This window comes from Megalops cyprinoides, chromosome 14, assembly GCF_013368585.1.
Source record: "Megalops cyprinoides isolate fMegCyp1 chromosome 14, fMegCyp1.pri, whole genome shotgun sequence".
In the NCBI taxonomy this organism is placed as follows: domain Eukaryota; kingdom Metazoa; phylum Chordata; class Actinopteri; order Elopiformes; family Megalopidae; genus Megalops; species Megalops cyprinoides.
In genome coordinates, this window is record NC_050596.1 from 1,220,434 (window position 1) to 1,244,450 (window position 24,017).

Sequence of the window (24,017 nt, forward strand, 5' to 3'; positions counted from 1 at the left end):
TAGCAGATGCAGTAATAATCACAGCAGTGGTGGAGAGTAGCCTTCTTTTTGCCACAGCTAATTTACAGCCTTTGTACACAGCCATCATCATTATCAGGTCTGAGATGATGACTAGAAATCAAACTTAAAATTAATTTCATAGTGACAATGTTCTCTACCACATACTGGGAAAAAAATCAAAATAAAAATTGAGTCCAGAAGGTTTTCTCTTTTTTTAGTTTTTCAGTGAGAAATACTGACGAAAAAAGTATATGCTTAATGTGTGATGAGTTTTTTAGATTTGGTTTAAGAACTTTCTTGATACTATGTACTATCCATTTATATCCATGTGTTAATGTTAGACTGTAGACATCATGTAAAATTTAAGGCTAGAACTGTTTGTCCATTGACAGTTAACATTTTAAAGCAAGTGGTGCTTTTCTAGTATGTGACCTTGTGGGTTTATATTTACATCCACTTGTTTTATGTCCCATTTTTGTCATTACTCATTGTTCATAAAAGAATTGGGAGGACTACATAACATCTTTTCTTTTTTGTCCCAATGCTGGCAAATATCACTACTCTGAGCTAAAATGGTGTAAATTGCCTAATCTCTCACCATCCTCTGCCTTCATCTTTCCCTTCTTCTGGAGTGTTACTAAGATAGTAAAAGAAGGAAGAGGGTAGCTCCACTCCTCCACTGTCATGCTTCAAGTAGCACCTTGCTTTGAAACCACAAGCGGCACTCAGTATGAAGATCCAGTTTAGGGAGAGTTGTCCTTGTGTAAAATGTAAATCATAAATTCATAAAAATGTGATGGGTTGATTAATTCCTCTCCCCGTGAAACGTAAACTGTGAAGCATGCATCGGCAGGCTAATAGCGCCATTCATCTGCCCTTCAGCGTCACCGCACATGTTTAATTAAACCATGCAAATGCATTGACATTTGATTTGCATGCGATAGAACATGAATTTACAAATTTGTTTCTTACAAAGTGTCCATTATTTATGTTATTTATGAGTTATTATAGTTTTTATGGGGCTTTACAAATAAAAACTATTGATACAATATGCAGCCATTTACCTTGTATATTTGAATCAAAGGTAAAGCATGGCAGGATTTATTCAGAAATCAAGTATATTGGAATTCTCCTTTCAGTTTAGATGGCTGCTTGGTGCTGTAGCTGTTGAGGTTTCATTTAGGAAAGAGCTGGGCTAGTCCATATGGCAGTGCATATCTGTATTCAATTACATTCATCTGCTTTTTCCTCCATGTGCAAGAAAAGGCTACAGAACATGTCATAAATATTATAGAACACGTAGAAAAAATACATTAAACAGATGAGGTCCATCTTATGTTTGTGTTTCAAAGCCCCAAAGAGTGCATTCAAAAGAGTGCATCTTTTAACAGTGTGCCAAAGGTGTGGTGCTCAGGTCTTCTTTGGGATCACAGTGGCTGTGACAGCATTCACGCTACCATTGATCTTGCCCCCCCACCCCCCCGCCCCAAGTGCCAGGAAAGATCATGATTGGTTTCATAATCTTTTGCAAAGAAGGTTGCATTATTCAAGTTGCTGCAGGCAGGGGAGAGTGAGGGCAGATATGGCTCCTCCAGACCCCCACCCTAAATGAGCAGTTGCCTATTCTGATGTTAATGTCATGACAATCAGATTAAAAGGCTGCAGTGCCCCTCCTTGCTTTTTTTGTTTGTTTTTTTTTTTTTTTGCTTCGCCTGATTTTTTTGTTTTGTTCAAGTGTTATGTTAAACTGGCAACAACATGTGTTCTTGGCATCAAGGCCTAATCTTGTCTCAGTGGCAAATAGAGCCATAACTGTGAGGATAATTCTTTAATACAGCCACTCAGGCAAAGCTCTCACCCCCTCTCTGTCACAGACCTTAATACAAGTGTCTCTGGATCAGTCAAGTCAGTTTGAAATGGTGGTTGTATATATTTTTTTTCCCTGTAGATACTCTGGATCAGTCTTGGGGGTTTGCAATGATGGTTATATATTTATTTTTCCTCTAGACACTGTCTCTTGATCAGTCTTGTGGGTTTTAAATAGTGGTTATATATTTTATATAACTTTTTAACTTGTATTTGCTAAGCAGAGTCTCTTCACTAGTGTGACTTCCACTGACTTCCATTTATCACACAGTTATGTTAACATGTAGTATAGTTCATTCTCAGTATTGCTGAATTTTTCATTTATTTGGCGAATGACTTATTGATGGCTGTTCATCAAGCTTGTGTTGTTCCTGCAATCTGTTTATATAGCTGGATATTCACTAAAGATTTGTGTGGAATAAAAAATCAGAGTAATACAAGACTACCCCACCAAGTACTCATCGAGAAACCTTCGATAACCTGTTAATTAAGCTGCTCCAATAGCACATTGATCCATTACCCTTATATTTATAACCACTCTGCTCCAACTGCTCACACAACATAAGGTTGAGTAAGAACTTGGGTGCTGTGGCCACAAGTCCAAACTCCTTTCCCACAGCAGTTTTTAATTTAGGCCTGCATGCAGTTGTTAATACACAAATGATGTCCTCCACAAAAGAAGTCCTCCATTTTGTGTGTTTGAAAGTTGAGTGCATCTGTTGCTTCTGTCTGGGAGCCCTGTGGTGAATACACTTAATCTCAGGTAGGTTATGATTAAGTGTGGCAGATAAATCAATGTCATCTCCATACTGGTGCTGTCAGGAATACTGTAGGGATGAGGTATTGGTGAGTAAAAGAAACAGGCGGACATCCGGTCCTGTAACCCCTCACCACCCGTTCTTTAAGATTTCTTAAACATCTTTGTTCCATATGTAACCTCTGTGGTTAAACCACTGGCCTCCCTTCCGTAGACCATGCAAGCAGCAGCTTAACAATTTTGTGGTTTAACATGTGGTTCAGTTGCGGTTTGTACCTGCTTGTGTTTCATTTGACTGTGTTTCTTCCTCTTCAGAGATCAGGCCATGTTGTACTGTGAGAATTGTTCACTTAGGGTGGATGGCTTAGAGGCGTAAATGTAGTATAGGTCAAATTTACTGTTAGATTTGGCAACAATGTTTAGGGAATGAAGAGAAAGGGATGTGGGGGCTCATCAGGGGGAGATGGATAAGGAGCAGAGTGCTGTCCCAAAATGGACATTCACATGAGAGGAGTTTACCAGGCTGCTAACAAGGTATCTGCACAGGATTAGATTCAGAATTCAGACATTGATTAATATAATACATTTCGAAACTGCGTGCATGTGCATACATGAGTGTGTGTGTTCTGTGTGTGCATCTGAGTGCCTGTGTGTCTCCATGTCTTCCAATAATGCTACACAAAGAGTTGGAAGAAGACAACGGGCTTCTGCATCTCCATCTTGAGGATGGCCACCAGACTCCGCCACATGTGATGGGGCACCAAGATGCAAAAGAGCACTTTGGGGCTGATCAGCAGGGGATTATCACAGTGGCAGTTATTAATAGACTTCCTGTTGCCTTTGTTGGGTTTTCCTTTAAGAGCGATTACATGGGATCATTGTAAGCCTTCCACATTCCTTTCCTTGGTGAACCTCAATGGAGGCTTTTGCTCTAGGGTGGAGTATTACAGAGGATATTAAAGCATAAAAAAGGCCATGCACTGATTTCACAAAAGTAATCCTCTTGAATTAATTAAATACCATAATGCACATTTGGATCTGTTTGTAGTATTCTGATATCAAATAGTTTGCATACATTTAGGAAATAGAAAAAGAAGTGTCATTATATTCTCATTTACATGAAGAGTAATCATTACAATGTCTTTGTCCGAGGCAGAAGTCACAGACACTACATAAAAGGACATAGCAAGCTAACAGGGAAGTGTCACTCACATAGTTTATGTGTACAAGATCTCTGTGTTGTTGTCTGAAAGAGACAGACTTGTGTGTGTGTGTGTGTGTGTGTGTGTGCGCGCGTGAGTCCAGTGATGGGGGCCAACCAGGAACATCATGTCCCAAACTAAGCCTTCACTCACCTCCATTGACAGCTGAGCGGAGAGGTGTATATTTAGATGCTTCACAATGCTCCCAGCCATATGCTGCCAACCGTAAATCAGGGCCGAGTCAGACAACAAAAACATCATAAAGTAGTGTCTCTGTTGCAGCGAGTATCCAAAGTGTGCTTTAGGTTATGTATTCATTGTCTGGGTCATTCGTATTTCTGCAGGTAGAGCAGAAATTCAGAAGTTCCCGATTCGACAAACTGGCAGCATGTTAGGGACAGGGGAAGGGGGGAGAAGCAGGCAGGGTCCCAGCTCTCTCGGGCACACTCGCCAATGGCAGTGCCCTGCATGGGGTTGGACCCAAATAAAGCCTTGATCAAATTCTCAGCACAAAGGTCAGAAGTCAGGGAAACACCAGTACATGGGATGGAGGGGGGTTTGGGTCTGGGGACCACGATCCCAAGGGTAGACAGTCGTTCCCCCCGCCCTCTCAGCCCTGCCTTCCCAGTCACAGCACATGGATTCCCTAGGCAGCACCCTCCATCCATATCCTTGGATCATTATCCAAGAGGGTGAAGTGTGGGAAGAAGGCATAGCAAGGGGAGTATATACAGGGTTTTTTGGACAGTGCAGCTAAGACAAAAAATGGCTTGGCCGCTTATGTAATGCACTCAAAATAATGACAGTTAGCCAGGACATGTGGGTACTTCATTTTTGGTGCTGTTTATCCCTGTAAATAAAAAAGGGGATGATTTCAAGAATTCATTCTCTTTTTGATTGTTTTATATACACTTCTTGTTTAACCACAGCACAGTCATTTCACTCTCAATAGAGCAGTGGTAGAAGGACACGAGCAGCTCCGCGAAAGTAGAAAGTAGAGCCGCTGTTGAGCTTTCTTGACCAGAGCAGTGGAGTTGATTGTCCGTGTGAGGTCCTCTGTGATGTGGGTTCCTAGGAACTTGAAGCTGGAAACCCTCTCCACTTCTTCTCCTTTGATGTTTAGAGGAGAGAGGAGAGAGGTCCTCGTGGTGTCTCCTGAAGTCTATGATGAGTTCTTTAGTTTTTTTGATGTTGAGTGATAGGTTATCCTCTGTGCACCATCCTGTCAGTTTGCAGACTTCATCTCTGTAGGCGGTCTCGTCCCCGTTTGAGATCAATCCCACCGCTGTTGTGTCGTCTGCAAATTTAGTGATTGTGTTTGAGGGATATGTGGGGACGCAGTCATATGTATAAAGAGAATAGAGGAGGGGTGCTGAGGGTCAGACTTGGGGAGATGTGGGGGTCGAGTCTGACTGTCTGTGGGCGATTGTTCAATGGCCACCTGTTTGGTTTGACTCCCTGAGGAAGATCCTCTGGCTAAAGAGTTTTTAATGTTTTCATTTATTAATAACCATTGATTAAATGCTTTCTAATGTCTTCATACTCTAAAGAACAGTTGCCTTGGTTTTCTTCCTTTTCCTAAAAAAAGATGCTCAGTTCAAATTGTAGCCTTCATCTGTCCTTTATTACAATTAATGTAACAACAGAAGTGTATAAAAGGAGTGTTTAGTTTTAGTTATATAATAATTAATAATTAATTTGCCAATTTATATACGCTGTATAAAGGTTTTAGTTGAATGTAATTTTGCGCTTGTTTTGTGGAAATTGCTATGTAGCTAGTAATGGCGATGCTAGCTAAATGTTAATTAATTACGATGATAATGTTATGCTGTGTTGTATGTATACATGGCCAGGGTAATATGTTTGTTATCTTTGTTTATAGCGAATTATAAGCTGTTAGACGTGATGAGAATATGATAAATACCAGCAATTGTTGTCATTGTTGATATAATAGGATGTTCCTTGATAAACCTCCCTGTTTCCCTTTAGACCAGCATTTCTCAAACCTCTCCTGGCACCCCACTGTCCTGCGTATCTTCTATCTACCCTTGCTGCTTGATTAAATCAGGTGTGCTCTGCTAATCAAAAGTGCCACTGATGAGTTCAGTCAGGTAGGTAGAGCAAGGATAGGCAGAAGATATGCAGGACAGTGGGCCACCAGGAGTAGGATTGAGAAACACTGCTTTAGACCACACACAGCATTACCATCTGCTATTAAAAGTGCAAAAAGGGAAGCCCTGCCTCCTCCCGTGTTTTGACTGACACACCGTGGCGACGGCCAAATACCCAGAACCACCTTCAGTCACCTACAGGGAGGGTGGATTTTCTTTCAAAGCACTTTGCTATGATGGGTGTGACTGGTCTATAGTCATTCAGACTGCTGAAGTTGGTTTGGGCACTGGTATGATTGTGGCTGATTTCAGACAGGCAGGTACAGTAGCCTCGGAGAGGGACAGGTTGAAGATTTCAGTAAACACCTCCGCAAGCTGATGGGTACAGTCTCTGAGCACTCTTCCTGGAATCTCATCAGGCCCTGTGGCCTTCTTAACATTCACAGTGCTGAGAATTCGCCTTACCTCCCGTCTCTGTATGGTAAGTGACTGGTGGTAGCTGGTGGGGGTGTGGCTACATATAGTATATGATAACCATTGAATTTAGATCAGTTTCTCAGTTGCTTAGTCACCCACTGTCATCAGTATGGACAATATTAAATGGGGCAGTGCTTTCTTGGCTGTTTCAAATGCTAATTCAAGAAAACAATATGCACCTACAAAGTACACAAAGGTTTTAAATCAGGTCAAATAAGCAGTAAACAAATGAGTGAAAATAAAACACAGCAGTCAGGAAACAGATTTCCAAACAGTCTGGAGAAAGATATATTTTGTATATTGTCGCTGAGGCAGAGAGCGTATGGGATGTCACGTGCATGCAACGGCGACCACCAAATCGCTTCTGATCATTACTCCAGTGGCCCTGCAGCTGGTGCGTGATGAATCACCGCCTGGTTGCCCATTTTTACAACCACCTCTCTGTTTGTGTGTGTTCACTTAATTTGTTTAATTCAATGAACTGTTCAGATCAAGATTCAATCTGCTCTGTAAGGAATTAGATGCATTTCTAATCCTGGGAGGTGTGTAAATTTGGCAGGCAGCAAACACCAATAACCCAGGGGCCTCTAATTCCACTAGTGCCCTGCCACTCTGAGTGTCCTGGTTACCTGTGCCAGCTAATGGTCCCTTAATGGAAGAAGACAACTGCACACACCTTGATAAACCAGCCCTCCCACACTGACATGCAATCATAAATCATGCAGTCTTCTTCACATGTAGGTCGACCATAAGTGTGTGGGTAAGTGTTCTTGGTAACACTTCAGTATTTTGACCATCCACACAAGGGTTGTTCAGGCCCTGGTAGAGGGGTCTAATGTCATGGTTATTCCTGCATATGTACATGTATGCTCATGTGCATACACACGTGTGTGTGTGTGTGTGTGCGTGTGCATGTGTGTGTATTTATGTGTGTGTATAAGAGAGAGAGAGAGACTAGTTCAACTCTGTATCAGTCACAGCAATCCAGGCAGTGTTGACAGGAATGAAACTCCTGTGAGGGACCTGTGTCTGCAACCTGTAATCTCCAGATTACATGCCTTTAAATTTATGATTATGTATAATTACACATTGTAAGGGCCATTGACTTATTTCACAAATGTTTAAATTTATTTTATGCTGCAATCACATACATTAAGTGATAATTGTGAGGTAAAATGTTCCAAAGAACAGCCATAGGTGGCCCTCAGATCTTTTGTTTGTGTTAATTTGTGTGTAACAGGTGGGAGAATGAGAGACTCCTGCCACTCTCTATCTCAAAATGAGCAACATGGCAATAAAGAGGTATGGTGTTATTAAAATGTACCTTTCCAGACAATCATGTTGATTACACTGTAATCATGGCTCACTATGTCCTGTGCTTAATACCCTGGCAGCGATAGCCAATAATTCCATTCTAATACCTCATGTCTGAAACTTAATACCGCCTTTCTGAGGAAATTATGGGTGTCCAAAGATAGAGATACTACATATAGAAACAGATGTACTGACACATAATTGACTGAGTAATTGAATGCTTGAAAAAACATAAAATTTAATTTCTTTCCCCATAATTGTAGTCGCATTTATGAATAGACGTGATGAAACATCTCCCAGGATGAGGGATGATGGTAAAGCACAGTTTCACTGTTTTTCAATCAAACCATCACCACATCTAAACATTCAATCATTGACACAGAATTTATAATAGGACACAACAGTACCTTAAAAAATACACAATATGGACAAAAGTATTTGGCCACACCTATTTTTCAGGGTTTGGGCTAGGCCCCTTATCTTCAGTGAAGGGCGATCTTAATGCTTCAGCATACCAAGACATTTTGGACAATGCTATGCTTCCAAATTTGTGGCAACAGTTTGGGGAAGGCCCTTTTTTATTCCAATATGACTGTGCCCCAGAGCACAAAGCAAGGACTATAAAGACATGGATTGATAAGTTCGGTGTGGAAGAACTTGACTGGCCCACACAGAGCCCCGACCTCAACCCCATCAGGCACCTTTGGGATGAACTGGAACAGAGATTGCGAGCCAAACCTTCTTGTCCAACATCAGTGCCTGACCTCATAAATGCTCTACAGAATGAATGGGCACAAATTCCCACAGAAACACTCCACAATTTTGTGGAAAGCCTTCCAAGAAGAGTGGAAGCTGTTATAGCTGTATGCACTTTTGTAAGTCGCTTTGGATAAAAGCGTCTGCTAAATAAATAAATGTAAATGTAAATGTAAATAGCTGCAAAAAGGGGACCAACTCCATATTTAAGTATATGTATTTGAATACAATGTCATTACAATGTAATGGTCAGGCGTCCAAATACTTTTGTCCATATAGTGTATCTATGCAGCCCCCATTTTGAAGTAGATTTGATGAATCTGGAGGCTCTGACAGATGTGGAATCATAGTATCATGTACAGTATCATAGTAGCATGTCAGAGGCATTCACACCAGCCCTTCCTGGCTGTCAGTCTGAGCAGGATCTCTCAGTCCACTGAACTAGAGGCAGACTGACCGCCCCTTCCTAGAATCTAGTACATTTACATTTATTCATTTGGCAGACACTTTTATCCAAAGCCACTTACAAGTGAGGTACAATACAACACAAGCAAAAAACCATATAGAGTCAACAATATTAGAAGTACTGCATGACAAAGTTCCAAAGGTTGGCCGGGCAAAATACCAACTAGCAGGTAAAGCTAGCGAGTGCGTTGAGTCATTACAACCAAACCGTTATGTTTAAACCATTACAACCAAGCCATTACACCAAACAATTACGTTAAACTATTACAGCCAAATTATTACTTTTTTTAAATATAGTTTAATATGAGATAGGGGGAAGTGATTCAGGTGCTCAGGTGAGAGTGGAAGAGCTGTATCTTCAGATGTTTCTTGAAGACAGAGAGGGACTCTGCAGAACGGATGAGGTATGGAAGTTCATTTCACCACCAGGGGACAAGGAAAGAGAAAGTCCTGGTTAGTGATTTAACACCACGATGCGACGGGACCACCAGGTGCTGTTCAGTGCCAAAGCGTAGCAGTTGGGAGGGAACATAGGGTTGCAGCAGTGAGTTCAGGTATTTAGGTGCAGTTTTGTTGGTTACCCTGTATGCGAGCATCAAGGCCTTGAACATGATGTGAGCAGCTACAGGGAGCCAGTGGAGTGAGATGAAGGGCGTACTCACACTAGGCCCGGTTGCCTTGTACCGTGCACGAGCACGATTTCCCCCCCTCCCCACTCCCCTGCTGGCCTGCACTCACATTGCGCTTAATGTTCTGGGCCCGAGTACACTTTGTCATCACCACAAGTCATCATGATGCGAACTTTTTGTGTTGAAGAAAAGCGCTCTTGCACAGCACAATGGAGTTCATGATTGTACTTTGTGGCTTATTTGGAGTCATTTTGGGTGCGGTGACACACAGCCCTTTCACATGCCTTATAGATGGTTATCAATTATGCAATGCAGCGATTTTCAGTTAATCGTGCTGCACATATAATAAGATTTTTACGGAGGCAGCTGACGTTTCAGTCATTATACTAAGGGACAGACCAATATTTTGTGTCAGATTACAGCAGCCTAATCATGATAATGTTAGCTAATATTAACCAGTTAGGGCTACTACTTGTGTGTGTGCTACTGTCATCATTACAGCAACAAACATCTATTACTACTTGGATAGTACACTTTTCAATTCATTTGAGAATGTTTGGGTTAATAACGGGTCTGGTTCTCACCTTATTGATGAATGTGAATTGTAGTCGGTGAGTAAATTTCCAAATTCCTCCCTCAACATCAACTGCCTCCGCAAAAATCTTCATATACATGCAGCACGATTAACTGAAAATCGCTGCATTGCATAATCAATGCTAACTGGCTGGGGAGCTAATGTTAGCTATCTAGCGATAGATTTGACAAACATAGCCAGTTAGCTAACAGGCTACCTATCTGAACGATTGTTGAAGACTAGCTACTTAAACAGGTTGGCTGCTTCATTTGTGATACTCTGACTAAGCCCCTGACAACAGCAATGCTTAAATCGGCATGTAAAGTATGGTTAGTTTTTTTTCGCTTGCTAGTAATCAAGCTAATGTGGGGAACCACAGAGTTATTTTTAGGTATAGATCTACAGAACTAACCAATCAAAGATCATTTTGGAGGTAGCCAGATTGTTATATTTAAGGAAGTCAGTAGTGGGATCATTAACGTCAGGTTCGAGTTCCATGCTCGGGCACGGTTAGCAATCACACTGATGCGTACCGTGCCTGAGTCCAACTGAAGAGGTGGGCTCGGGCACGGTTCAGCGTACTGTGCCTGGGCACGGTACGATCACACTAGTCAAACTGGACTTTGGGGGTCAAACGTGCTCGGGCACAGTACAGATTGCCTAGTGTGAGTACACTCTAAGAGGCCAAAGGCCTCAGCCCTTAAAGGACAATGCTCCAGCCTTCGGTCCTCAGTAGGCATTCCTATGATATTTCACAGTATTTTCACCCTGAGATGATGAAGGTCTTGAACACTTAGTGTCAGGGCTCAGGCAGGGACTCAGGCGCGGACCATGGGAGCTTCGGGTTCCAAGCGTCTTTGATAGAATTGTGAGGCAGAATCGTTAATCAGAAAACGGGCAGGGTCGAAAACCGGAAGGCAGTCCGAGGACAGAGCGAGGATCGGGAAACGGGAGCAGGCAAGGTCGGGAACCGGACAGGCAGGTAATCAGGCGAACGAGACAAGGAGGCAGGCAAAAACGAGGTCTGGGAAAAAGCAGGGTCAAAAAACGAGAAACCGGCAGACAGAAGCAAAACGCAAACGGCGGGGACGAAACAGGCGGAAAACACTGTGACGAACTAGCAACAGGACAGGGAAAAGCAGGGAAGATATAGGGCAGGGCAGACGAGAGAATGGGAAGCAGGTGTGCAGGCAATCAGGCGGGCGGAGACCGGGCGGGGAGCGGGGCAGGACTAAAACACAAGGAAAACAAAAGCACATGGGCAAAGGAAAAAACAAAAACACAACAGCTAAGGAGGCGGAGCACTGACACTTAGGGGGTAAAAAGGAGGGAAAGTAATGACAGGACATTGGTATTGGATTTGGCATGGCTTGAGGAGGCTACAGTCTGATGCCACACTCACCAGTTAAAAGGGAGTGGAGGTGAGACAGTGAGACATACCAGGCTGTCAACATGCTGTAAAATGCAAGGCTCACACACATCCCACCGCCTCTGAGCAATGTGTGTGTCTCATGTTGCAGGCGTTGACTCGGCTGCTACAGCCACCCACGCAGCTCCTTGTAAAAATGAATAGTTTGCACCTTTTAGCAGTATTGACGTGATTACTGCAGCTCATGAAAGCACAGCCCCTCATGGAGATGCTTGTATGCTTAGAGCATCATGCGTGACTGCACCTGGGTTTGTGGACCACCATTTCTACATATGGCAAGATGTAACCAGGATCTACAGTATGTGACGAGCCTTATGCCTTATATAAGTTTTGCCAACTAATTGAAAATGACCTTTTGGATTTTTTTTGAAAGGTGACATTAAATACTGAAACAAAGGTTTGAAATTTAGTATGCATAACAGAGCAGTCTCCACTGCCTGCAAGTACGTGTTACCTGTTAAACAGACTTTTCTTTATCATATCTCTACTGCACCATGGGAGTTTTAATGAGCATTCAGTATACTGGGGCTGTCTGTTCAGAATGACTGTATTTGTTAGTGCAAGGCTGGGTCATCCACACTGGACTTTACCCCCACAATGTTGTTCATGTTCATGTGTCCCACACAGTTGGGTTTTTAACGCTACCATCTCATGGTCTTAATGCCCACCTTCTCCATAGCTGTCTCCCATGGCCTGCATTTCCATTCCTCAGTCATAATGGTTCATGGAGCCCAGGGCCTATGCAACCCACCACAATGAACTGTATTGCTTTAGGGAATGTCCTATCCTGTCCTTACTGCCACCAGCATGTTAGAATTTCAGTTTTTTACTGATGAAAATGATAAATATATATAACCATGGGTATAGGCATTTGTGGTGGGTTTAGACTGCCCTATCAGAGAACATGCAATAGAGATACTGACCAATGGGAGCCGTAGTATCACTACTAATGAATCCACTAATAGTGGATAATTGATTATGAGCACATCCATAATCCAGTGTCAGAGGGCAAGAGTCCAAACCTTTCTGGAGTGGAGTCACGTATTTGTCCAGTGTTGTCTACTACATGTTTTGTATCTGTCTAGAAGTGAAAAAAGACATCTGCATTAGATGAGGTAAAAATTCAAGAAACATCTTCAGGTAAAACCAGAGAGAGAGAGAAAAACTGTGCAGTCTGCAAATAAGCAGTTTAAAGTGGATCACTGCATATTTGTAATGGCATGATGACATTTGAACCATCTCTCTGTGATGTTTCCCGTTCACATAACAGCCCTAATGGCTGAAGAGAGTGTCTGGCCTAAGGTACATTGAACACAAGCTGTATGTTCAGTGTCTGTGAGAGCCATTAAGGCCAGCCTCTTCATGTGTTCTGCAGCCCAACACGCAAGCATGACTCCCACCGAAAAGAAGGCAAAGATTGAATTATCAGGGCTGAAATTCATATTGAGTTTGACCTTTTGAGGTTGCAGAGGATTGTACGAGCTCATCATCATACCTCAGGGAGTGGGTCAGGAGAACAGCAGGCGTATTGATTGAGATGGAGCAGAACTCCTATGATACAGTGGGGTGACCCCAGGAGGGAAATCCAATCACACAGGATGGGCACAAGGGGGGTTAATACCCCTGTCTATCCCCTGTGCGCCCAAGAATCTCTTTATGATGTGACTGCTTGTCTGCCACTGCTCTGACCCTAGCTCAGGACACAGTATTGCTTCCTGGCACAACTCCACAGGTGGAGAGACTATCAGGGGCCTTTTAATACAAGCAAAAGGGCAGCTAACATTTAGAACACAGAGGGACAACAGTGGAATGAACTTGGGATTAAACAGAGGCAGGGCATTCTACTTGTAGAGGAGGAGACAGTGAACAAACAGGGCAATGTGATCAGGCTGTTATCAAACATTGGGAATGAAGCTGTAAACCCAGCCAGGCAGAGAGAGCTTGTGTCATAATGTAACTGTGTCGATATTGAGTTAAATGGACACTATATACTATTTTTGTCAATATAGTGTATAGTGTCAATATTTGTCAATATAGTGTATAGTGCACAAAGCACAAAGCAATATATATATATGTACGTGTGTGTGTGTGTATATATGCAAGATTTGCTAACAAGTTTTCCATTCTCACAGATCTTCATGCCAAAGGTTATGAACACTCTGAAGTGATTCTGAAACTGTGTGAAAGTTTAGTTATAGCTGTAAAGGTATACATGCTGTAACATGCAGAGGCATATTTTTCAACTAAACATGATGGTATCTGGAAGCCTTGGAAACTATAAAGTGTAACATCTGAAAACTGGTCACTACAGACTCTTAGGATAGGGCCTGATTCATTCAAAATATTAATGAAAAATTAGATCTTCAGTACATCTCTGATTTGTACTATGATTAAATGATTAATGAAGAGCTTCTCCCTGGTAGAGTGTAGGTATTAAATTTAATACAATGCATTCATGCTCCCTAGCAATGTTAATACACAAGTGGTTTGAAAGGTAAAGCTCCATAATAGCAGCTGTAAACTACAGTGCCATTAAATTGGACTTTTTCCAGGAATGAATACAACAGAAATTCTTAGGTACCAGGACAATATTGCCTGCAGATTGAGCTCCAGCTGCCATGTGTTTTGGGCACTGAGGTATGCATGTGCTGCAGCAGCCATTTGGCCAGGTATAGTGTCGACATGAGATCCCAGAGGAAAAGTCCCTGCCGCTGTTAGCTGGCCTGCATGCGCTGCGCATTAATAAACACAGATAACACAAAGTGGCTGTCAGTAATGTTCAATCAGACACAAATTAATGGCCAAAATATCATCAGAGGCAACCTTGGTTCTCCATCAGGCCCTCAGTGACGAGCATCAAGACTCAACAAGGGCCAGTGAGCACATGATAAGGAAATGAGACACTCTTCCTCAGGGTGAAACAGACACCAAAGGCACAATGCCTGCCCTCATAATTCAGCAGGTTTGTTGGACATCTGTAAAATCTCTTGATATAATATTAATTGATTCAGGATTAAAATCAAGCAATTGCGCAAGTGATATGTAAGTGCGTGTTTGTGTCATATGTTTCTGATGGAGAGATCTGAGAAGAGAGAGAATTTGACGTCAATTCGGGGCAGCAGTGTAGCATAGTGGTTAAGGAGCAGGACTCGTAACCGAAAGGTTGCCTGTTCGATCTGTAAGATTATAGTGCTTCTAACTTCTGACCAGACATGGTTCAGAATCAGAGAACTGTTAACCTGATGGCCTTATTATCATAGTTACAAAGGAAGCTCCACACCTTGGTGCCACGCCACACAAAGACGCGGTCAGCATCAAAGGATCCCGCTTTGCATTGGGAACATAGGTTGATGCTGCAACAGTGTAAAACCTATTGTTTGTTGCCATTTGTTTCATGGTATAAAAGGCCGATCACGGTAACAGTTCCCTGAGTTAAAGCTTCGCAGGCAGAGATGCTGCCGGATTCCATCGCCGAATAAAGCTTTTTCTCCAAGCACGCTTTTGGTCCGGTTCGTTTACTTTTAAAATTAGAACAAAATCCAACAATTGGCGAGCCAGCCAGGAGGAGCTGATACGAGAGAAACTCACCGACACATCTACGAAGTGGAACAATTCAGCAGAAGAATCGTGGAGATTTTTCCGGTTGAACTTTCCAGTCGAAGATCGGCAAGACAAGAGTCTGCGGGTCCGCAAACATCGCAAAGACCTTAACTCGGTAAGAAACGTACCACTCCTCTTGAAGAACCTAGCTATTTTATAAGTAAACAAACCAGTAAATATACGTATATGTAACTGACAGTGTTTTGGTTAACACTGTTGATAAGAGCTCTAAAAAAAAATAGGCCGAGGTACCGAAGTCTAGGCTAGGGAAAGCCTAAGTTTATAGTCAGCTCACGTCGTGCTATCTAGCCGGTAAATGTTTAGTTATATTTTCCGATTAGATCAGAGGTTGACGGAGTGTGAACTATAGTAACGTAGTCATCTCACATCGTGCCGGTTATCAGACTTCTAATCGGAGGTTGATGGAGTGACTAGTGTAAGCAACGGGGTTGCTAACTAAGTTTATAGTCAGCTCACGTCGTGCTATCTAGCCGGTAAATATTTAGTTATATTTTCCGATTAGATCAGAGGTTGACGGAGTGTGCACTATTGTTGCGCGGTCATCTCACATCGTGCCGGTTATCAGACATAATCGGAGGTTGATGGAGAGACTCGTGTAAGCAACTGCGGGTTGCTGGACACCTTCCTATGGTTAGGAAAGGTTTTTGGTGTAAGCTCTGGAACAGAATTCAGTACTGTATAATTATTCTTCGCTGTGAGAGAGTTGGAGAATTCAGTTTTTAAGTGTGAGAGAATTAAAAACTGGTACTTTTCTTGATTGTGAGAGAGTTAAGAAGTAGTGCATTATACTGGTATTGTAAGTTGTTAATTGAGCTTCGGATAGTCAGCTCACGTCGTGCTATCTAGCCGGTAAATATTTAGTTATATTTTCCAATTAGATCAGAGGTTGACGGAGTTTGTACTATAGTAACGTGGTCATCTCACATCGTGCCGGTTATTAGACATAATCGGAGGTTGATGGAGAGACTCGTGTAAGCAACTGCGGGTTGCTGGGCACCTTCCTATGGTTAGGAAAGGTTTTTGGTATAGTCAGCTCACGTCGTGCTATCTAGCCGGTAAATATTTAGTTATATTTTTCGATTAGATCAGAGGTTGACGGAGTTTGCACTATCGTAACGTGGTCATCTCACATCGTGCCGGTTATTAGACATAATCGGAGGTTGATGGAGAGACTCGTGTAAGCAACTGCGGGTTGCTGGGCGCCTTCCTATGATTAGGAAAGGTTTTTGGTGTAAGCTCTGGAACAGAATTCAGTACTATATAATTATTCTTCGCTGTGAGAGAGTTGGAGAATTCAGTTTTTAAGTGTGAGAGAATTAAAAACTGGTACTTTTCTCGATTGTGAGAGAGTTAAGAAGTAGTGCATTATACTGGTATTGTAAGTTGTTAATTGAGCTTCGGATAGTCAGCTCACGTCGTGCTATCTAGCCGGTAAATATTTAGTTATATTTTCCAATTAGATCAGAGGTTGACGGAGTTTGTACTATAGTAACGTGGTCATCTCACATCGTGCCGGTTATTAGACATAATCGGAGGTTGATGGAGAGACTCGTGTAAGCAACTGCGGGTTGCTGGGCACCTTCCTATGGTTAGGAAAGGTTTTTGGTATAGTCAGCTCACGTCGTGCTATCTAGCCGGTAAATATTTAGTTATATTTTTCGATTAGATCAGAGGTTGACGGAGTTTGCACTATCGTAACGTGGTCATCTCACATCGTGCCGGTTATTAGACATAATCGGAGGTTGATGGAGAGACTCGTGTAAGCAACTGCGGGTTGCTGGGCGCCTTCCTATGATTAGGAAAGGTTTTTGGTGTAAGCTCTGGAACAGAATTCAGTACTATATAATTATTCTTCGCTGTGAGAGAGTTGGAGAATTCAGTTTTTAAGTGTGAGAGAATTAAAAACTGGTACTTTTCTCGATTGTGAGAGAGTTAAGAAGTAGTGCATTATACTGGTATTGTAAGTTGTTAATTGAGCTTCGGATAGTCAGCTCACGTCGTGCTATCTAGCCGGTAAATATTTAGTTATATTTTCCAATTAGATCAGAGGTTGACGGAGTTTGTACTATAGTAACGTGGTCATCTCACATCGTGCCGGTTATTAGACATAATCGGAGGTTGATGGAGAGACTCGTGTAAGCAACTGCGGGTTGCTGGGCACCTTCCTATGGTTAGGAAAGGTTTTTGGTATAGTCAGCTCACGTCGTGCTATCTAGCCGGTAAATATTTAGTTATATTTTTCGATTAGATCAGAGGTTGACGGAGTTTGCACTATCGTAACGTGGTCATCTCACATCGTGCCGGTTATTAGACATAATCGGAGGTTGATGGAGAGACTCGTGTAAGCAACTGCGGGTTGCTGGGCGCCTTCCTATGATTAGGAAAGGTTTTTGGTGTAAGCTCTGGAACAGAATTCAGTACTATATAATTATTCTTCGCTGTGAGAGAGTTGGAGAATTCAGTTTTTAAGTGTGAGAGAATTAAAAACTGGTACTTTTCTCGATTGTGAGAGAGTTAAGAAGTAGTGCATTATACTGGTATTGTAAGTTGTTAATTGAGCTTCGGATAGTCAGCTCACGTCGTGCTATCTAGCCGGTAAATGTTTAGTTATATTTTCCGATTAGATCAGAGGTTGACGGAGTGTGTACTATACAAACGTAGTCATCTCACATCGTGCCGGTTTTCAGACGTGAAATCGGAGGTTGATGGAGAGACTATGAGTAAATATATAGTCAGCTCACGTCGTGCTATCTAGTCGTTAAAGTATTTAGTTGTGACAGGCTACTGACACGCTTATATTTTTCGATCAGATCAGAGGTTGACGGAGTGTGTACTAGTAATATAGTCATCTCACATCGTGCCGGTTATCAGACTAATCGGAGGTTGATGGAGAGACTAGTATAAGCAACTGGGTTGCTGGACACCTTCCTATGGTTAGGAAAGGCTGTTGGTAAATTATTATATATTATTATTAAGTATAATTATTCTTCGCCGCACGGGTTGAATAATTAAAATTTTAAGTAAGAGAACTAAAATTTGTACCTTTCTCGATTGTGAGAAAGTTAAGAATGAGTGCATCATACTAGTATTATAAGTTTTATAAGCAAGCTTTGTTTTTCCGACTGTAAGTCTGGAAATAAGTAAATAAGTAAAAGTAGCGTTAGAAAAATTGGTTTTGATCGCGAGGTGGCATTCCAATTGTGAAAGATTCGGAAAACGGAGTTATTTTATAACAGTAAAAGCATACTTAAGAATACTTTTCTTAAAAGCTATATGCTTAAAGAATTTGTATTTGTTTTTAAGTCGCTGAAATTGTAAGCACTTTAGCCTTCCAAATTTGGTTTGGAATGACATCTTATTTCTTTAATACCGTAAAAACTGTAAGCGTAGCCTTCCGACCGAGGTTCGGAAAGAATTAGCATTTTAAACGGTAAAGTGATAAGCCTTCCGACTAAGATCCGGAAAGAGTCAATTTTTCTAACTGGCGAGCCAAAGTTTAATTTTCTGTTTTGTGCAGCTAAGCAGAAAAAAAAAAACACGTGATTTCTTTTCTTTAACTAAAGTGTTAAGATAAACGCAGTATATTATTAAGAGGAAATCAAGAGTAGACAAAGAAAATAGTCTATATCACGGAATGATTTTGTATTTTTAAAGTATACTCATATCCACTTATCTCAAAGTATTCCTGGTTGTGGGTGTACTCTGTATTTTGAAAAATAGCCTACATTTTTGACTAGGCTGCTCATTCGAAGATAAAAATTGTCTGTAGTCTTTTCCTCGCTAAGACAAAAGTATAATAATTCCAGTTTCCTCTAGCTAACTCTGTTCTGTTCATTTGCATTGAAGTAAAGATAGCTGTGGGTATTCACACTTAGAATAAAGTCTAAACAGCTCCACTAACACCTGCTCTGTCTGCTTTGTATCTGAGGGAATCTGTTGTCATGGCTGCTGAGTTGCCGTCGGCTGCGCAGATCCGTGTTCATGGGGCTGGGCCATTGAAACCTACGACAGAACGTCACGGAACAGCTCCTCCAAGCACAACCATCGATCAGATGATGGACAGCCTAAATTCATACTTGGAAAAACGGCTTGGATTAAGGAAATGCAATGACGACATCCAACGGAAATACAACATTAAACCCTCCGAGGACAGACTCTGGACCTTGCCGGACATCAAAAAGGCCTGGGGAAAGACACAGCGCATGTTCGCAAGCAGCAGACGAGACGGATGGTCTGTTATTTTGTGCAAACAAATTCGACAACATCTGGAAAAGTGTGAGATTGATAGACTGAAACGTGAAATCACTGCGGAAAATGCAAAAGTTAAAGCATTAGCCTCTCAATTACAGGAAGAGAAAAAGGAAAAAGAGAGACTATTAGCTGAAAATAAAAAATGGCTAGATCTAATCTCCAAACAGCTACAATCAAAAGACTGTGATAAAGCAGCAGCCTCTTCCAATACACATGAAGGAGGTGCTAAGCAAAGGAGACCAGAACTGCTCTACCCATTCAAAGAGCTGAGAGCCATTGAGGAACAACAACACCGTCATTTACTGGAGGAATTGCCACATGACCATGGTAGCAGCTCAGACGGTGAGGAATTGTCCAATGACACACCTGCTGCTGCACTTGTGACAAAGGACAGCAGTGCACAGGTCAAATCTACCTCCACAACAAGCACAAAGGTTAGGCTTGCTCCTGTCGTAATCAAACACCGTAGAACTGAAGTGGAAGTTCAAAGTGAAGAGGAGTTTGAGGAGGATGGCCAGAGACGGACTCGTATTGTGACAAAGAAGGTCAAAAGATACCTCCCATGTAAGACTTACCAACCAGCCACACCAGAACAAATTGATAAATGGTCCAAGGAATTACCAGACGCATATAAACAGCCGCGCAAGGCATGGCAAGTTCTTGAACGCTTACGAAAAATTTACACTCTACACCCACTGGATGCTGCTATGATCCTCAATGTAAACTTAAGGGACAGCGATCAAAATAAGCTGACTGAAAGTGTAGAGACAAGGGCAGGGGAGTCTCAAGACAATGTTGATGCAGGATGGGAGGCCGTACGAACCTTTTTATATGAACTTAAACCTGCAGAAGTCAATTGGGCCAAAATCACTTCATGCACACAGAAAGCAGGAGAGAGTGTTGCAGAATATGAGGAACGCTTTAAGCAGATTTGGCTGGAACATGCTGGTCTGAACAACGACGATATAGGCAAGGATACTGGCATGCCTTTAAAAACTTCATTTGTGAATGGACTAAAGCCAGAGTTATCCAAAGCCCTTAAAGTCCGTTATGATGACTGGGATGGTGTTGGGACAGCTTTCAATCAGGTTGTGGAATGGTCAGCGAGGATTGAAAGAACACAGGACGCCAAACTCAGAGCCTTACAAACTAACGCTCTGAAATACAACAATCCTGGAACCAGAATTAAGACCCCTGCTGGGGGAACACCAGCCCCACCAGGTCCATTCCGACACCTTCAGTTGGACTACATAACCCTGCCTAAGTGTGGGAGGTTTCAGGATGTGCTTGTAGATAAATTCTCCAGATGGGTGGAAGCATTCCCAACTAAACATGGAACGGCAGCCCACACAGCCAAAACACTGGTGAAGGACATCATTCCTCGATGGGGCCTGCCAGAATGCACAGACTCAGACCAAGGAACACATTTCACAATGTGTCGCATGATAAATACAAGAAATTACATTGTCCTTACAGACCACAAGCTTCAGGTCGAACACAAAGAATGAATCGTCATCACAGATCATCTGTCCAAGCTCCACCAGGAAGGAATCCCTTGGAAACTGGACTAAACCTTTTGAATTATCACATCATCATCAGTCATCACAGGCCGGCCCATGCCCCAACCCGGAACAATGGATCTGCACAAAGCCGACGTGCATTTAATTTCTGACAGCCTGATCCGGTACTGCGAAAAACTCACACACAAACCTCAGAATGTAGCATTAGAACCCTAGTAGGAGGGTCCGTACCAGGTTCTTTTAGTAACTAATGCAGCAGTTAAGGTACAGGGACAAGATAAGTGGTACCATGTCAGCCATTGTAAGTTAGGAAATCCGCCTAGAGATGAGGGATAGAATGGCGGTAGTATTTATCAGAGTCCAGACATGGCGGGACTAGAGTTGTCTAGGCTCTAGCTTGTCGTCTGAGGATGAAGAGGTCATCATACCACCACTGATAAATACTGTAGCGTCCCGCCGAAACTACATAGGGACAGTTTAGGCATTTTTAGGAATAACGATCCATTTTTAAAAAAAAAATGTTTATGTACTTTGGCAAGATGCGTTCCCGCCTTCTCTCTTGTGTGTCATTGCAGATGTTCCAGTGAAGAGCAGGGTTCCAAACAGCTGAGAGAGAAGGGTGCCCTGGCTGTCATCGGACACCTGCGCTGGACTATACCTGACACCTGGCTGACATCTGCTGAAAAACCACGGGACACGGGACACATCTGCATCAACCAAGCCCACAATATCACAGACTGCGTCAGGAGACCTCATTCACCAGCACAATCCAGCAGCATGTGTGGAATGCGATCATCCACCATGCCACCAATGTCATTTCTCTGTACATCTTTCAATGTATCTGTGTATCATCATAAAATGATGAAATTCTTTTATTTTATACTGTAAGCAGTGGTGCCTGTGCTCAGTATTAGACTGTGTACATGATTAATATCAACATGTTACGGTTTCTTTTCTTTTTCTTTTCCCTCCTTCCGCTCCTGTATTTTCTGCTGAACTATTTCTTTATTTTTGTGATCATATTTTTTTATGATCAAAGGGGGGAATGTAAGATTATAGTGCTTCTAACTTCTGACCAGACATGGTTCAGAATCAGAGAACTGTTAACCTGATGGCCTTATTATCATAGTTACAAAGGAAGCTCCACACCTTGGTGCCACGCCACACAAAGACGCGGTCAGCATCAAAGGATCCCGCTTTGCATTGGGAACATAGGTTGATGCTGCAACAGTGTAAAACCTATTGTTTGTTGCCATTTGTTTCATGGTATAAAAGGCCGATCACGGTAACAGTTCCCTGAGTTAAAGCTTCGCAGGCAGAGATGCTGCCGGATTCCATCGCCGAATAAAGCTTTTTCTCCAAGCACGCTTTTGGTCCGGTTCGTTTACTTTTAAAATTAGAACAAAATCCAACAGATCCCTGCTGGGACACTGCTGCTGTACCCCTAGGCAAGGTACTTAACCCACAATTGCCTCAGTAAATATCCAGCTGTATAAATGGATAACATTGTAAAGAACTGTAACCTATGTAAGTCGCTTTGGATAAAAGCGTCTGCCAAATGAGTAAATGTAAATTCCACACATTCTTGAAGAGAAGCACATACACAGGTGCTGTTCATCGGGCAGACTGATAAAGCCATTTGTTCATTTACAATATGTCACAATAACTACTTGCTCACTGGGGCAGCAATACGCATCTCATCAGCTTCTAAAGCTTTGAAGACTAAAGGATTTTCTCTGAATTGATCAAAGTTAACCAATCATTAGTGCAACTAACAGGCCCATCAAAATGCAAGCATGCAATGCAGGAGTACAGTGATTGGTGCAGCTCACCTGGCCTGGCTTTGCCTGGCTGCAATTGGGAGGCTTGCAATTGGGAGAGGTCATTTCCATAAGAAAGACCACCTGCTGGAATCTCTGTGTTGCCTCTCCCAAAGGTCACTGAAGTCACTCAAACATGTTGTTGGCTCCTATTACATTTAGCAAGTAGACACTTCCAAGCACACAAAATCTACTTTAAAAAAGGCATGAACAATATGGTGACATCAGTGTTTAATGGCATAATTGTGTATGATTGTTCTGCCTCCTAAGTGTTTTCTGGAGAAAGCAGAGAAAGAACGCCAGCAGGCATTGAACACATTCATAATAACAATGTAAGACTCTGTATTTACAGCACTCTGTATTTTGACACATCTTCTCTCTTTGCAGTGTTTCATTAGGCTCTGTCAACCCACTGGCATCGTGGGAGTCTCCCTGGGTGCGGTGACGTGGTGCATTGATGGGTGTTCAGGTTGGCGTCTGAGGGTGCTATGCCCATAGCACACTGTGTGGTACCAAGGTAAATTCAAGTTACCTCAGCAATAGTGCTGTTTGTCTTTGAAACAATTCTGTCCTAGGCAGAAAATTGCAATGCAAAAATGAAATGAAGGAACAGAGAGACCAAGAAGCAGTAAGAGAGAACAGATTTATGGAGAGAGGGCGAGTTGCCCATGCTGAATTATGTATAGGGCGTGATTAGCACCACTTCAGATTTTTTGAGGTGGGGCATCTGGTGATCCAGTCAGATACCCGCATGCCTTCCTCATTCCCCTTCCTCACATTAGCAGGGCTGAGAGATGGGGGATGGGGGGTTTTAATAGACTCCTTTAAGTGTAGGATAAGGAGAGGGTTTCTGCTGTGGTCCGTCTCCTGCTAAACAGTGCTACAGGTGTTATTCATCTGGTTATTTTCTCAAATAGGGTTATTAGCTAATTAACACAAGGAGGAGAAATCTGCACCATGCCAGAGGGACCCTTTATTTATATACTGAACAGTATCAATGCAAAACTCACAGAGAGAAGAAAGGGCATGGACATTTCCATTAATTAAAGGCACTAGTCACCACTTCCATTGTTCCCAAGTTTTTCTGCCTTCAAAAGAATGTATTTTGGGAAAAGTGTAAAAAGATCAAAAAGGGCATGGTACATGTATATGCTCAATGCTAGCTTTTATTGTTTTGAATTATTGCAGTCTTTGATCGTACATCTATGAGCAGTCTCTAGAGACA

General features: G+C 42.3%; 1 protein-coding gene across 1 annotated transcript; it reads left to right on the plus strand.

Annotated features, from left to right (window-relative positions):
* Nucleotides 1-15,084: 15,084 nt before the first annotated feature.
* LOC118789123 lies at nucleotides 15,085-21,148 on the plus strand. Its single transcript, XM_036545445.1, has 2 exons — nucleotides 15,085-15,295; nucleotides 19,130-21,148. The coding sequence occupies exon 2, from the start codon at nucleotides 19,143-19,145 to the stop codon at nucleotides 20,958-20,960; it is 1,818 nt and encodes a 605-aa protein (XP_036401338.1). The 5' UTR covers nucleotides 15,085-15,295; nucleotides 19,130-19,142; the 3' UTR covers nucleotides 20,961-21,148.
* Nucleotides 21,149-24,017: the final 2,869 nt, after the last annotated feature.

Bases quoted from the DNA above. Each gene is read 5' to 3' on its own strand.
- LOC118789123 (XM_036545445.1), top strand. From the start codon at position 19,143: ATGGCTGCTGAGTTGCCGTCGGCTGCGCAGATCCGTGTTCATGGGGCT.